Raw genomic sequence first — 17,334 nt, 5'->3', positions numbered from 1 at the left:
GGCGGGCCGAAGGCCCGACGCGGAGCTTCGATACCCAGCGAAGGCCGAAGGCCGAGCTCCGCGTAGGGCCGAAGGCCCGGAGCGTCCCTGATCGGCTCGCCGGCGTACCGGGAAGTTGGAGCTTAAACACGACCCAATAGTAAAAGTGTCTTAGAGAAGCGAAACGACGGGCCGGAGGCCGCAGGCCGCAGGTCCGTCGTGAGCTTCTCAAGACACTTTTACTATTGGGTCGTGTTTAAGCTCCAACTTCCCTACAACCCCCACAGTAACTACGCGGAGGGCCGAAGGCCCGGAGCGTGTCTGAGAGGCTCCCAAGCACGCGAAGGCCGCAGGCCGAGCTGCGGGCAGAGTGCTCCCAAGCACGCGAAGGCCGCAGGCCGAGCTGCGTACAGACTGTGCTCCCAAGCAAATCAATAACAAAAAGTATCTTAACAAGCGAAGCGGCGGGCCGAAGGCCCGACGCGGAGCTTCGAAACCCAGCGAAGGCCGAAGGCCGAGCTCCGCGTAGGGCCGAAGGCCCGGAGCGTCCCTGATCGGCTCGCTGGCGGACCGGGAAGTTGGAGCTTAAACACGACCCAATAGTAAAAGTGTCTTAGAGAAGCGAAACGACGGGCCGGAGGCCGCAGGCCGTAGGCCCGTCGTGAGCTTCTCAAGACACTTTTACTATTGGGTCGTGTTTAAGCTCCAACTTCCCTACAACCCCCACAGTAACTACGCGGAGGGCCGAAGGCCCGGAGCGTGTCTGACAGGCTCCCAAGCACGCGAGGCCGCAGGCCGAGCTGCGGGCAGAGAGTGCTCCCAAGCACGCAAAGGCTAAAGCAAAAAAGCAAACAAGCATAGCTCAAAAACAAAAAGCATAAGCATAACTCAAAAACAAAAAGCAAAAGCAAAAGCAAAAAACAAAAAGCAAAAGCAAAAACAAATAAGAACACCGCGGGGCCCTCGGGCCCCGCGCACCTTTAAAAAACTAGTTTTATAATAATATAGACGTCAACTTATTAACATGAAATTTTTTTTCAGGCTTTGACAGGGTTTTTATTAAAAAAAAAATTTTTTTATATATAAGCAATGGATAAAATGTGACACACTTTAAGAAAATATATATATAATAATGTCCTGAATGGTATAAGACTTCACTTACCAACTCTAATATTTTGTTAGGTGTTTTAGGGCCAATATTAGACATTTTTAAAATATCATTAAACCCATGGATGAAAATGACCCAAAATGCATATGTACATCGGCAACCACGTTGTTTTTATATAGATACAAATAATTTCTTCTCGAATATTTCTTTGACTGAACACTGCTTAAAAATAGAAATACCTAAATTTCGAGCTAAGCAGGTACCTAGGACGACCCAAAATATTATTTTTATATTTGATCAATAGTCTAAAAACTATATGCAAAAAAGAAGCAACGTGAATATTATCGAAACCTCAAAAGCTATCGCTACCCGACTAATTGGCCTAAGCGCGACAGCGGTGAGCGGCAGCTATACGTGCGAATGAAAAGTCCCATCGCTGTGTCTCGTTCCAACGTATGGCCGCCGCTCACGGCTGTCGCGGTTAGAGCTCAGCCACGACATTGGTCTAAGCGCGACAGCGGTGGGCGGCGGCCATACATTGGAGCGAGACACAGCGATGGGACTTTTCATCCCCACATATGGCTGCCGGTCACCGCTGTCGCGCTTAGACCATTGTCGTGGCTGAGCCGTTATGGTCAATACTACACTCGTAATATTAGGTCAAATTACAACAGCAGCTATCGAAATTCCTATTCCAAGCCTTTGTCTGTTACATATTGGATAAGAAATATTATGTTCTTTTTATTTTCATACTATGTTTATATCCACTATATTTTGAACACCACGGACATCAGGCGCCTTACGCCATTGTACACCTAGTCTGAACGCACGAAGGTTTCTGTCTGAAGAGGTCTGTTTACGTCTTTGCCAATGAAAGGATTAATGTTTAAATACCTTATCCACGAAAATGGTAGTAAATCAGAAGTGTGTCTTTGACAGAGTATTATTAATATTAATAATCTAAACGTTTGATTTACAGCTAGAAGCGCCAGTGGCAGGCATGTGGCGCCTCCAAGCGGGCACACTGAAAACTATCGATGTATTGTGGGAATGTACCAGAGCCCTCACGGATGATAACGCCCTACCACCACAGCTATATATTGGTGTACACCGAACACAGGTAATCAATCAACTTGTTTGTGTCTAAAGGTGCAAATTTCATGTGTTTAAATAAAAAAAAACAGAAGTTGATGAAGACCCCAGGAAAATCTTTGCCTAACAATTTATGCCATAGGGCAATGTAAAATATGAAAAAGATTTAAAATTAGTTCCTCAGTTCATGTCAAACAAAATACCAATAAAACAGGATCAAAATATTCGCATAGTTTATTTATTTATTTAATGTTTATTGCACAAAGGGAATACATCGTACAATAGGCGAATTTAATGCCATAAGGCATTTTCTACCAGCCAACCATTAGGCAAAGCAGAAAAGCCGTAGGCAGTGCAAAATAGTGATTATAAAAAAAACAAATGTACTATTTTCTCTAGACTTGAATTTATTCTGCATTAGTAGCTCTCTGTTCCTTGTTCAACCTTTATATCATTTGTTCACAGCTCTACATCCAAGAGAGCCACCTCTACGCCCAAAAGCTAGATAGTTCTATATCAGCATCACCCATACCTTGGAAACTGAAGCAGTCTAGGCCTTTACTAAATGGCGGTGACACCGCCCTTACAGTGACAGACCCACCGGCCAACTCACTAGTCACGTTATACACAGCTCCGGTCAATTGTAAGTAAAACTGTTTTTATTAGTAGTTTTATGCTAGGAAGCGAGAGATATATAAATAAAAGGTAATAAGTTCCGTAGCAGCATCACCCATACCTTGGAAACTGACGCAATCTAGGCCTTTACTAAATGGCGGTGGGACCTCCCTTACAGTGACAGACCCACCGGCCAACTCACTAGTCACGTTATACACAGCTCCGGTCAATTGTAAGTAAAACTGTTTTTATTAGTAGTTTTATGCTAGGAAGAGAGAGAGATATAAATAAAAGGTAATAAGTTCCGTAGCAGCATCACCCATACCTTGGAAACTGAAGCAGTCTAGGCCTTTACTAAATGGCGGTGACACGCCCTTACAGTGACAGACCCACCGGCCAACTCACTAGTCACGTTATACACAGCTCCGGTCAATTGTAAGTAAAACTGTTTTTATTAGTAGTTTTATGCTAGGAAGAGAGAGAGAGAGAGAGAGATATAAATAAAAGGTAATAAGTTCCGTAGCAGCATCACCCATACCTTGGAAACTGAAGCAGTCTAGGCCTTTACTAAATGGCGGTGACATCGCCCTTACAGTGACAGACCCACCGGCCAACTCACTAGTCACGTTATACACAGCTCCGGTCAATTGTAAGTAAAACTGTTTTTATTAGTAGTTTTATGCTAGGAAGCGAGAGATATATAAATAAAAGGTAATAAGTTCCGTAGCAGCATCACCCATACCTTGGAAACTGACGCAATCTAGGCCTTTACTAAATGGCGGTGAGATCGCCCTTACAGTGACAGACCCAACGGCCAACTCACTAGTCAAATGCTAGTCACGTTATACACAAGCGCGGATCCAGCTTCGTGCCCAGGAGGGGGGTCACGTGGTAAAGGCCCAGGGGGGGGAGCCTAGGGTGCCCATACAAATAGACCTTGGCGGGGGGGGGCACGAGATCTATTTGTATGGGCAACCTATCTAGGTTCTCCCCCCCCCCCCCCTGGAACCGCGCATGGTTATACACAGCTCCGATTAGTTGTAAAAAGTAGAGGATATACATAGTGTTTACGAATTTATATAAGTCTTTGGTAAAACTGTTGGTTTTGTTATAAATTGTCTTGCCACTCTTGCCAGCAATTGAAAACCAGCGCTGTGGCTAATACCAATTAGTCATTGGCATATTATGCTGAGTGGCATTCTTTTTGGTGACTCTAGTTTAAGATGTATATTGATTAAGCCCATTGTTTATTTACTTGTATTATTTTCACCAAATAAACGTTTTCTATTCCATTCAATTCACATACCATTGCCGCATTTGTTCAATAAGCACCAACTAACTATGGAGCAAATGCGGCAATGGTATATGAATTGCTGGCAATTGTGTTGGAAACTTAAGGTACTGTTTTCTCTCCTATCCCAGTATTTTTCCACGGCTCATAAAAGCCTTGGTCCCTCTTTAGCAATTAGATTCTCTCTGTAAGTTATATCTACGTATATTCTACCTAGAATAAATATTTTTTATGGTCGGAGAGCAAGAATTACCTAGTGCCTACAATTTGTAATCATTTAAATATAAAAGACACAAGTTTATCAAAGTTTTCATATAAAAAGAAAGGCAAAGGAAATGTTGTTGTCTGCACTACAGGATTGATTTTGAACGGAAATGTTTGTCGGATCGGATACCTACCTAAACAACATACTATTATACGTAATAAACCTGTAATAATAAATAAGCTTAGTTATATGAGAGCATCTCTCCGCCAACAAACTGTTTACAGTTTGGCGGGCACCTTAATAAACGTAGCCAGGTTATTTTTTCTGAATATTTTTTTTTATCTACGAAATCTTTCCTTCCAGCGAACCACGGTTTCTTCCTCTACCTCCAAGACACCTGCGACCAGGCGGTGCAAGTGTCAGAAGAGTACAGCGAGCCGCCGCCCGTCGCTAACGAGCACCATCACATACACGTCCATGTTTCCTCGCTCTGGTTCTGGTGGAAGGAGGTAGCTTTAATGAACTAGTATATATCCTGTGCTATCTGTAGAGCCCTGTGACCAGGCGGTGCAAGTGTCAGAAGAGTACAGCGAGCCGCCGCCCGTCGCTAACGAGCACCATCACATACACGTCCATGTCTCCTCGCTCTGGTTCTGGTGGAAGGAGGTAACTATAATGAACTAGTATATATCCTGTGCTATCTGTAGAGCCCTGTGACCAGGCGGTGCAAGTGTCAGAAGAGTACAGCGAGTCGCCGCCCGTCGCTAACGAGCACCATCACATACACGTCCATGTCTCCTCGCTCTGGTTCTGGTGGAAGGAGGTGACTATAATAAACTAGTATATATCCTGTGCTATCTGTAGAGCCCTGTGACCAGGCGGTGCAAGTGTCAGAAGAGTACAGCGAGCCGCCGCCCGTCGCTAACGAGCACCATCACATACACGTCCATGTCTCCTCGCTCTGGTCTGGTTCTGGTGGAAGGAGGTAACCCATACGCTTTTTTTATAGCCTATAATGTGTCCCACTGCTGGGCAAAGGCCTCCCCTGTTTTCCGACACTCTTCACGGCTTTGTGCATGCTTCCGCCAATCGCCTCAAAATGAGTCCAGGTCTTTCCGCCATCTCATTTTTGACCTACCTCGGCCTCGGGTAATTGGTGGTGCCCATTTGGTCGAATTTTGGCCCATCTGTCTGGATGCATCTGACAGATGTGTCCTGCTCAATACGCAGGAGCCGCCGCTTTATAATAAAACAATATTAAATTACACCTAATATAGGATTAATCTAGGTCCAAACTAAGCGAGACGCATCATGGTCACGGGTAATTGGAGATAGGGGACGTCAAAGATGAGTAGACAGCACTCTGTGAGAGTTTGTTTGGACAGACCAAAGTGTGTGAATGGGAGCAGTGGTAATATTAAAACGACGACGACGACGTTTTTCTGTTTGCCGCAGGTGCTGCTGATCGCCGTGAGCTCGGCGCTGCTGATGAACCTCATGATTGGCCGAGGTTCTTCGCGCCCAAGTTCAGACCTCACACGCCCATGCCCGTAGACCAAGTAAGTTGAAGCTATATCTAAACAGCGTGTGTATTCCATATGGGCGAATATCTTAATAACTATAACTATCGGACCTAAGGGTTCATACATAATAATTCAGCACGCAATGTATTATGTTCACATCAATTAGCGTACCTACCTAAACGTCATAACGACATGACGTTTATGTCATGTCAAATTAAGTTGGACGACGTACATTGCTGCTTGGCCAGAATTAAAAAATAATTACTCTTAATTAATAACAGTTTTTAAGAAAACGATTATTCTATACGATTCGTATGGTCAAATACTATAACTGGATACATTTTTTGCCCGTATGGAATCCACACGCTGAATATTATAATGGGGGGCTGTATCAGGGACACAGCCGCATTAGGTGAAACGTTATTGCAAAGGCTTCTGTTGGCCAAAGATTAGAAGTTTACGGGAGTCTAATGTTCAAATGTTAAGGCTGACCTCTCCACAGAGCCGAAGGCTCAAAGCGTTCAGGAGCGTAGCGAAGACACATAACAATAGTAGGTAGAAGATAAATGGCGCCCTGTAGCCCCGTATGTAAGAACGCGCTACCTTACGATTTAGAGACGCCACAGATAACGATGTGTGTCTGTTTGTTTGTTCATCTTTTACGGCAAAACGGAGCGAAGTATTGACGTATTTTTTTAAGTGTATATAGTTGAAGGGATGGAGAGTGACATAGGCTACTTTTCGTCTCTTTCTAACCCCTACATCCCTAAAATGAAGGGTGGAAGTTTATATGGAGCATTCCGCAATTTAACGATAGGGAAGCTGGTAAAAGCCAGTATTTCTAATATATTTCAACCATTTTAGGAGGTGGTAATAGTCGAGCGGCACTACGACCGGCCGCCGTCAACCGGCGCTGAATACTGCGGTCGCTACGAGAATGACTTCACGCCGCTCCGCTGTTTAGGACAAGGCGGCTTTGGAGTGGTTTTTGAGGCGAGGAACAACATCGACCACTGTTCGTACGCTGTCAAGAGGATCACTCTACCCAGGAGGTATGGACTAGTGCTATCTCTGTCACTTTAACTGTAATAGAGCCCGATGCATTATGTTTTACTATCTGGCATGTAGTATAGTTGCTACGAGAATGATTTTACGCCGCTCCGCTGTTTAGGACAAGGCGGCTTTGGAGTGGTTTTTGAGGAGAGGAACAACATAGACCACTGTTCATACGCCGTCAAGTTGATCACTCTACCAGGAGGTATGGACTAGTGCTATCTCTGTCACTTTAACTGTAATAGAGCGCGATGCACTATGTTTTACTATCGTCCTTAAACCGGCACGGAGTATAGTCGCTACGAGAATGACTTCACGCCGCTCCGCTGTTGGGACAAGGCGGCTTTGGCGTCGTTTTCGAGGCTAGGAACAATATCGACCACTGTTCATACGCAGTCAAGAGGATCACTTACCCAGACGGTACGTTACTGTTTTGTTTTTCCTGCCCTATCCTTTAAATATTGGTCAGTGCGCGGCAAACTTTTAGACCATGTGGCCTTACTTGCGCAGAAGCGATTTTTTTATTAGGTAGTATTTTTGCTCGTATGTGTACGAAGCGCGAACTTGCCCCCACCACCACACCTAATGGTCCAAAAGTTTGCCGCGCACTATATTAAGGTACATCGGGACAAATCTCGACTGGGGGGCAAATGTAACTGGTCCATTTTTTCTATGTTTTACAATGTTTGCATCATTCAATAGAGTGTCCACCGGTTATATATGGTAGGCGTGTTCAGTGGATACGATATGTAGAACTCAACATTATAGTGTAATAATGGAAAATTTTGATTAGTTACAATGGGGAGGACACTCAAAGGTTATGAGCGATATATCGTCACTACTTTTAAAAAATCTCGTATCTCACGCTGTTCCTCAAAGTTAAAATGCAGTAAGTCTATATGCATTCCATACATACTTACTACAATTTTCTTTTCATTGACAGACGAAGATACAAGTTTTTTTAAAAGTAGTGACGATATACAGATGGCGCCAACCTATTAGTCCATTGCACTTGCATTGCACAGATAAAGAATTAATACGTGAGAGCGAGAAGATGATATGTTTTTTCTCTCTCTCACATATGAATGACAGTGACATGCCTAGACACTTGCACAGGCGCCGCCTGGCGGGATAAAATGTCAGTGTGCCTCCTCATTGCCCCCAGTCGAGATTTCCCCCACTATACCTTATATCTAAAGGTGCGTCCAGATCCAGCGAATCGTCAGTAAAGCCACGTTACATATAACTAAACATAGTAAAACAGACTTAAATAAAAGGATTCGACTTATCATGTGCATTCACTTCACATCTGACTGCGGCGCGGCTTTAGAACAGAGGTTCTCAAACTTTTTTTCAACATCCCGCCCTGTCATCAAAAATGAAATGAGGTAATGTGTGAACTTAGCATATACCCGATGTCGTTGCTAAAGTATTTCACACTTACAACTAGGGAACAAATCAAATTATTGTATTAAATATTTTTTGATTTGTTCTTTTTTTAACCGACTTCAAAAAAGGAGGAGGTTCTCAATTCGACTGAATGTTTTTTTTTTTTGTATGTTAATTCGAGAATCGTGGACCGATTTTAAAAATTTTTTTTTTGATCGAACGGGTACCCCGAGATGGTCCCATTGGCACCAAGTCAGGGTCTGATGATGGGATCTTGGAGAAATCGAGGGAACTCTTCAAATGTTATAGGCACATGTAATGTTTTTAGTGTATTTTTCAAAGGTACACCAGTATTTACGCCTGACGGTAGTAATTTTATGTGGCTGAGCTGATGATGGAAGGTCAACTCCTCAATGTTTAGGAGTTAAAGGATAATTCTTTCACTACTGTACATATATTCGGACTGATACGTATAATATCACTAGGAACCACTAAAAATCAACAAATAAATAAACTTTTTAACAAAAAATAAAACCGCCTTCAAAAATAAGTGCGTTACAAAACACGGAGAAACTAAAAAGCCAAAAATATAAACCTTTGAATTCAGATTTCTTATCGGATTGCAATAAGCTAAACATCCAAATTATAAACAAATCAATTATTTTTGAAGGCGGGGCCAGCCTGCGTATGGTTGGGTGGGGCAAACAGGTCTGGTACCGACTACAAAAATAATTGATTTGTTTATAATTTGGATGTTTAGCTTATTGCAATCCGATAAGAAATCTGAATTCAAAGGTTTATTATTTTTGGCTTTTTAGTTTCTCCGTGTTTTGTAACGCGCTTATTTTTGAAGGCGGTTTTTCAAGTAGTCACACTACTATATACGTGCGCAGCGGGTGGTCTAGCATTACCACTAGACCACGTTAGCCGCGCAAGCTGAAGACCGGGGTTCGATTCCCAGCTCGGCCACCAGTGGGTCTTGTCGTTTTTTAGGGTTCCGTAGTCAACTAGGAACCCTTATAGTTTCGCCATGTCTGTCTGTCCGTCCGTCCGTCCGTCCGTCCGCGGATAATCTCAGTAACCGTTAGCACCAGAAAGCTAAAATTTGGTACCAATATGTATATCAATCACGCCAACAAAGTGCAAAAATAAAAAATGGAAAAAAATGTTTTATTAGGGTACCCCCCCTACATGTAAAGTGGGGGCTGATATTTTTTTTTCATTCCAACCCCAACATGTGATATATTGTTGGATAGGTATTTAAAAATGAATAAGGGTTTACTAAGATCATTTTTTGATAATATTAATATTTTCGGAAATAATCACTCCTAAAGGAAAAAAAAGTGCGTCCCCCCCCCCCCTCTAACTTTTGAACTACCTATATGTTTAAAAATTTGAAAAAAATTACAAAAGTAGAACTTTATAAAGACTTTCTAGGAAAATTGTTTTGAACTTGATAGGTTTAGTAGTTTTTGAGAAAAATACGGAAAACTACGGAACCCTACACTGAGCGTGGCCCGACACGCTCTTGGCCGGTTTTTTCTTTTATGTATGATATCTATTTTAATTTATTTCACACTTGTTACAGGGAGTCTAAGCGCGAGCGAGTGTTACGCGAAGTTCGTGCGCTAGCAAAGCTTGAACATGAGAATATCGTCCGGTATTTCAACTCGTGGGTCGAGGAGCCGCCACCCAACTGGCAAGAGCAACGGGACGCTGTCTGGAAACGGTACGACTATACAATACAAATTAAATACAGATAAATAACTGATTTTATTGTATGGTTAATTGGTTAACCCGTCGTCTGTTTCTGTCAAAATTGTCATAAAATAATTAACTTTGATATAAATTAAAAGTTTTAAAGTCCAAGGCTATATGTAACGATCCTTAGCAAACACAGTTACATTTATATCCTGTTCACATTTATTATTCTTTTGCTGTTTTTCGCCCGAAAAGCGTCAAATTTCAGGCCACTGCACTAAACGAAGTTACCGCTTCACGGCTCCGTCGAACAAAAAATAGTATACACACCAGTCAAAGACATATTTATCTCCGTATAGACGGATAAAGTCTAAGAAAAATACTTAACTCAAAGGCATAGAGAAAAAGGTACGGTGGCCTAGATGGCGTTACAACTTAGCGCTCGGTTAGATGGCGCTAATATTAATATTTGACATTTTTACACATATGCTAACAATATGGGCCAAATTGTCAAAAGTTTTAAGCTTGTGTCGAGAGTGCATAGACCACTGTGATTACACATTTTACTTTGACGGTAACTCTCTATAATACTCGATCCTCTTTGACCCCAGTAAATAAGAAAGTTTCAGATCGCATGTTAGTTGACCTCGGCTGACATGTGATCTGAGACATGTAACCTACTATTTATTTTTTCTAGTGAACTCAACGTGTCCGTGGAACTATCGGAGGATTACACGGTAGAATCACCCACACCAGTCAAGAGACGCGAAGACAGCGTCAAGCTCAACCTTAACAAGTTATGTGACGACTGCGGGGTGTCCCCGGTCTTTGACAGGCAGCTCTCTGAGAAGAGGAACAGGTATAAATACTTGCTATTATCACCAGTAGAAACGTGTATTTACGGTAGAATCGCTAATGCCGGTCAAGTGAGAAGACAGCGTCAAGCTTAACCTGAACGAGCTGCGTGATGACTGCGGGGTGTCACCGGTCTTTGACAGATAGCTTTCCGAGAAGAGAAACAGGTATAATGCATATATTTCTTGCTTTTGTGTGTTTACAATAGATCTTATAACTAGATATCAGTGCTATTTGCTCTACACAGTGATCTGTTTTTGTGACACAGCTCCTCGACTTTTCGAACCTATTTCTTGGTCAACGGGTGATTGGCCGGGTCCACTCTGGCCGCACACCTTGCGAGGAAAACGTCCGTGCTCATGCGCGCACGTTTGCTACGCCCGAGCGAATTTACTCGGCAAGATGGCGGCCCTCGAGCAGCTGTTCAAAATAGAAAGATCAATGAAGTATCTAAACTAAGTTCGGTACGGGTCTTTTTGTGACCTTTAAAAGCGAAAATAGGCAGCCCACTTCCCGGGCTAGCGTTGATACGCTTACAAAAGTTTATAACAAAACGAAAATTGACGACTTGGGGCGAAGCAGCCGCAAGGGAGGCTCGGGTGGCGAAGCCCCCCGCCAAATAGATAGACCAACGCAGTACCTATTTCAAATAAGTTAGGGTTTTCTGCGACCCTTAAAAGCAAAAATAGTCAACCCACTTCCCGGGCTAGCGTTGATACTTGATGACTTGGGGTAACCAAATAATTTCGTTACTGTCTTACATAAGCATTTGTTTTTCATTTTTAACATTCTAAAGTAAAGGGTAACGCACTGTACTGTCGCATAAGGACGAAACTTGTCCTATTTTTCTTCACTTTTCTAACTGCCATATCATTCCCTCAGGTCACTAAGCTGCACCGATTCCTTCAGCATAGTATTCGACGAGCAACCAGGCCAGCCTCCCCACACCCCTCCCAAGTCCATCGACGATTCCTTCATAGTGTTCGCCAACGAAGACGAAGTCAGCAAAGCGTCTGAGGCAAGGAAGGATAGCTCGTTGGACAAGAGGCTGGAGCGAGTGAAAGAGTGCGATAGCTATGTGAAGAGTACGAGTAGTGCCGGGAAGAAGAAGAAGGTGAGTTATAAATGAGTATTTGTGACGTTAAACTGAGATATCTGAGATCAGCCGACCTAGCCAAAGTCACAATGAGGAGGCACACTCAAAGGTTATGACAGATGGCGCCACCCTATTAGTAGTAGAGTCCAGAGAGTTATTAACTACCCGGAAGACCTTCATGTCATCGGCGAATAAGAGAATTTTTGAATGTTTGAAGCATTGCGAAATATCAGCGATAAAAATAATGAATAATAATAGCCCGAGTAGAGATCCTTGAGGCACTCCTGAGGGGATTTCCACCCAAGGTGGTGAATACTTTAACACAGTTTAATAGGCTAGTTTCCTAATAATCAAATCAACTTCTTTTTATGAAATGTCAAAACGATTTGCTAATATGGAATTACTATGAAATACTGAGGAGTGACGTCACGATCAACTACTTACTACTATACTTACTTACTACTACTATACTTACTTACTTACTTACTTACTATACTTACTTACTTTACTTATACTTTATATCTTTTTCCTTGACTTATAAAATAGAAATTATGTTTAACCATAACTACTGTCCATGTTTTTCTTCTAATTACGGGGTGCTTTATTTCGTACACTGCATAAAATATTTTATTTTAATTATAGGAAACTAGCCTATTGTAAGTGTGCAACACAGGAAGAGGAGATCGTAAATAAAGACTATTTTATTTTATTTATTTAATAACCATACGCCATTAATATGGTATCCTTAATTAAATATATAGACATGTATCAGTAAAATTTACATTTAAAATATTTAAATACTGACCATAAACTATCTATCAACAGAAGGGCCACACGCGTCACTGGTCTCTCGACATGGTGGTCCGAGAGAGCGAAACTCCAATGGCGTCGAAAATGTACCTCTACATACAAATGCAGCTGTGCAGAAGAGACAGTCTACACGACTGGCTGAGGCAGAACAGGACGAGAGAGTCTAGAGCGGATAAAGTAAGCGTAGAATAAAAATATTTACATGAATAGCTGAATATATGATTAATCTAAACTAGCACAGGATGTCTGCTTATGTGTTAGAAATTTTTAATTAAAGAAATTCTTTCTCATTTTACTCTTAAAAGTTGGTATCGATCTACAGGTTCTAATAGGTGGTGGCAGGTTAGTCCAACATTATGTAATATACATTATGTAGGTATCTATGCATCATGTCATTGGCAATTATTGATGAATGAACAAATCCAATTGTGATTTCCGAGATAAAAAATCACGTGTTGCTATAAAATGTGCCGTTACTTGTGCTTTAGGATGTGAGGAGTGTCTTTTCAAAAGGACTTATTTCTATAAGTCAACAGAGGTTATTTTATCTATGTCTTCCTAGAGAGAAATAAACCGTGTTGACTTATAGAATAAGTCCTTTTGAAAAGACACTCCTCCTCGTGTGTTTTAAATACCATAAGGTATCCTTTGATTTTTCGTGTACCCATATTAGACCGTACAAAAAAACTGTTACAGTTGGTCCGTAGATACCAATGAATTGGAAAACCCGACCAAAAAGTTCGATAATAAAAGTATGTTTTCTTAAATTATTTTACTAGTAACGTAATATCTTTCCAGGTAAAAACCCTCTTCAGTCAAATAGTCTCAGCTGTGGAATACGTGCATCTAGCAGGTCTCATCCATCGTGACCTCAAGCCTAGTAACATATTGTTCGCGCCCGACGGCCGCGTCAAAGTGGGGGACTTCGGACTGGTCACCACTATGGGGGATAGTTCGTCTGATGGCTCAGCACCGGAGGAGATGGATGCATATGCTAGACATACTTATAAAGTTGGTAAGTTACTAAAGAGGAAAAAACTTTAGTCGAACAGAATTAACCGGTCTTGGCGGTCTTGTTCGCTGCTGCTATCTAACGGCCTGACCACGACATTGTTCTATGGCGACGGAGCAGAGACGAGCAGCCATAGGTGCGAATGGAAAGTCCCACCGCTGTCTAGCTCCAATCTATGACCGCTGCTTGCCGCTGCCGCTATAGACCAATGTCGTGGCTGTAAAGAGGCCACAAGACTTTATCAGAGCTCTCAAAGTTGCTGGCTTGCAGTAAAGTAAATAAATAAATATTATAGGACATTCTTACACAGATTGACTGAGTCCCACGGTAAGCTCAAAGAAGGCTTGTGTTGTGGGTACTCAGAAAACGATATATATAATATACCTCTATAAATACTTATATACATAGAAATAATGTGTACAGTTTCTCTTATTATCTATTATTTAATATTGCATCTGCCTGTCTGCTGCCTGCAATGTGTAAAGTATTGTCCCAGAGCTGCAAGAACCTCTTTTTGACACATGACAGCGTCCACAAAACGTAAACTCGCGCAACCTAATGAAGTTTGAAATAAAATCCTGTAATAATATTTAAAAAAATCAAGTACTTAAAAACAATGTTTCGCTTACTTTAAACATAATCTAACACATGTTACATTTTTGCGGATCTTCGTTAGCGAGTATTTTACGATATTAATTTATCTCGCAGCATTTACTTATTATGTCATTTATCATTCATTTTTATACTAGTGCTGTGGCAAAGTCTGTCATTTCGATTCAAATGACATTGACAAGCGCCTCCTTGTACATAGGCCCTAATCGATTCAACCAATTCGAAATTAATCGTTAGATTTGGCAAACGATAGGTCTTAGCCACAGCGCAACATAAAAAAAAAACGCGCAACAACAAAGAAGAAGAAAGAAAGAAAGAAAAAGACATTTATTCAGTACAGCACACATACACAGGACAAAATGGTGAAATTAAAAAAGAAAGAAACAGATAGTAAAAACAAATACACAAAAACATTCGAAGAAAAATTATATACACACAAAACAGAAAATTACACTTGTGTGTCCAGCAATGTGTGCAGTAGGGAAAAGGCTTTGACTCAGCATGTTGTTGCAAGACGCCGGCGAGGCGAATCGCAACGTTGTTATTCTGCCAAGGCCTGAGGGAGTGACTATTTTAATTAAATAAAGTAAACTAAACTAATCTAAACTAAGAAATAAACAAATAGTAAACGTGTAAAAAGAAACATAAATATTTAATTAAGTGATATATGCAAACAAGAGAATAAATAAAGCATTATAAGTGGGCAATGATACTAAGGCCTGACTCGTAACGGATTTGTCAAATTCAAAACTGTTTTAACGGTACCAGAGCCGGCCGAATCAAAGTATGTTTTTCTATAATGTGTTTAAAATGTATTTAAAATTTATTATTTATTAGTAAATTCATCATTCTCCATTTCTCCTCGCTCATGTTGTAAGTTTTGTTGTATGCCCTCCATCGTACATCCGACAGTGTTTTTCGACACATTCTTAGTTTTAGTCCTATCAAGGACTATCTTTTTTAAATATTTTGGTGGCTTATGGTTGGTGTCATTTAAATGAATGAATTTCTTAGACACTCCATCCTATTCCGGTTAATAGGTGAATACTATGAGACTTCGTTAAATTAAGTTTTTTACCCGATTTGAAGAGCGTTGGCTTTAGCAGGCTGCTGGCTTCATAGCTGTGGTGGATGATATCCAGCTATTGTCAGAATAAAGTTGAAAGATCATATTATTAAATAAAATCTGCGAACAGCTTCGTTCAGCAGTTTTTGTTGTAGTTTTTTTATCGAAAAGTGGTTACTTTGCTTTAAATGCTTAGTAACGGACACTGCATCGACTGAATTCCTAGTAAAGTGGATATTTGGAGACTCATCTACATTATCATTGTTTCATAGGAATCGTAAAGAAATTGCCTTTGAGATAAGGTATAATGTTGGTTGCCTGGTAGTGTTGAAAATGATTTAAATGCAAGTTTCGTCAACAGGAATCAAGTTTTTGACAGCAATTTGTCGCCGAATTATTTTCAGCGATCACTTTAATTTTATCTATCTAGTTAGTTGAGAATTGCTTTTAAACATGATTCTAACATAATAATTTTGTGAATCTGGCAATTTGAATGGTGTAATGTATATATAAAGTAAGCTAGAAATTATACAAGAAAAAGCACTCTGAATTTGACAAATCCGTTACGAATCAGGCCTTATTATTGTAATATGAATGTAAAATATAAGGGCATCATCATTATTAAGAGGGCCTCACCCTCTGTCGTTGCAGCATTTTCCAATCGTGCCTATTCTCGGCCTTCGTCTTGACTTCTTGGTATGTGTGGCTACAGCACCATTCCTTAACTTGCGCCATGTATGGCTTTCTAGGTCTTCCTCTGCCTCTCTTCGCCTCGATTTTTCCCTCCAGGATGCTAATGTTGAGTCCTTCGTGTCTGAGTATGTGGCCTATGCATTTAGCTCTACGTTTTTCTATAACGGACATTAGGTTTCTCTTCTCTTTGGCCTTATCTAGAACCTCTTTGTTGGTACGTTTTTCCGTCCAGCTGATCTTCAGCATCCTGCGCCAACACCACATTTCAAATGCCTCCAAGCGCTGGCGGTCCTTATTTGTAATGTTCCAGCTTTCACAACCGTACAGAACCGTGCTCCAGATATAGGTTTTTATCAATTTTTTCCTTATGTTGATATGTATCTTGCCGTTGTACACATGCCTATTTGCGGTAAATGCCTTTTTTGCCATTGCTATTCTTGTTCTTATCTCCTTCTCGCTTCTCCCTTTCTCTTCGACAATACTTCCTAGGTAGGTGAATGACTTGACTTGTTCCAGCTTCTCAGAATTGAACGTAATATTTACTTTAGGAGACTGCTTTTTGCTCGTTACCATGACTTTGGTCTTCTTGATGTTTACTTTGAGGTTGTATTTTCGGAATATTTCATCCATCTTTTGTATATTTGACTGAAGCGCATTTTCAGTTTCCGCAACTAGGGCAATGTCGTCGGCAAATCTGATCCAGTGTATGTTCTTTCCGTTGAATCGTATCCCCGTGGTGTGTTGTTTAATTTCTTCCATAGCCTCTTCTATATACAAGTTAAATAGCAGTGGCGATAGACTGCACCCTTGTCTTACTCCCTTTTTTATTTTGGCGGTCTTTGTAATGTCACCCACTGTCACTTCCGTCTGCTGGTTCCTATACATTGACAAGATTAATCTTCTGTCTCTCCAATCCACATTTTTGCGTTTCAGTAGATCAAGAAGTTGATTCCATTCGACATTGTCGAACGCCTTTTCTAAATCTACAAAGCTGATATATGTATGTAGTTTTGTTAACTTCAAGGCGTCTTTCGGTAATGTTACGTATCGCCAAAATGGCCTCTCTCGTACCTTTATTCCGTCTGAACCCAAATTGGTCGTCGCTAAGGTTTTCTTCGACTTTAGCGGATAGCCTACTCTGCACGATTTTTAGAAGAATCTTGGAAGCATGTGACAGCAGACTTATAGTTCGGTAGTTGCCACACTCTACTGCGTTGCCTTTCTTAGGAATAGT

General features: G+C 41.2%; 1 protein-coding gene across 1 annotated transcript in view; it reads left to right on the top strand.

Annotated features, from left to right (window-relative positions):
• Nucleotides 1-17,334, top strand: part of LOC125225607 (eukaryotic translation initiation factor 2-alpha kinase-like) — a 40,823-nt gene that overhangs the window by 21,816 nt on the left and 1,673 nt on the right. Inside the window, 11 exon segments of the mRNA XM_048129395.1 lie at nt 2,067-2,207; nt 2,645-2,822; nt 4,654-4,799; nt 5,746-5,788; nt 5,791-5,849; nt 6,678-6,865; nt 9,844-9,984; nt 10,654-10,815; nt 11,694-11,925; nt 12,733-12,894; nt 13,516-13,732. Coding sequence (XP_047985352.1) covers nt 2,067-2,207; nt 2,645-2,822; nt 4,654-4,799; nt 5,746-5,788; nt 5,791-5,849; nt 6,678-6,865; nt 9,844-9,984; nt 10,654-10,815; nt 11,694-11,925; nt 12,733-12,894; nt 13,516-13,732 — 1,669 coding nt within the window.

This window comes from Leguminivora glycinivorella, chromosome 1 (genome assembly GCF_023078275.1).
Source record: "Leguminivora glycinivorella isolate SPB_JAAS2020 chromosome 1, LegGlyc_1.1, whole genome shotgun sequence".
Classification (NCBI taxonomy): Eukaryota; Metazoa; Arthropoda; class Insecta; order Lepidoptera; family Tortricidae; genus Leguminivora; species Leguminivora glycinivorella.
Note: the sequence above shows the minus strand (reverse complement) of the source record. Positions and strands in the feature narration are given on the sequence as shown.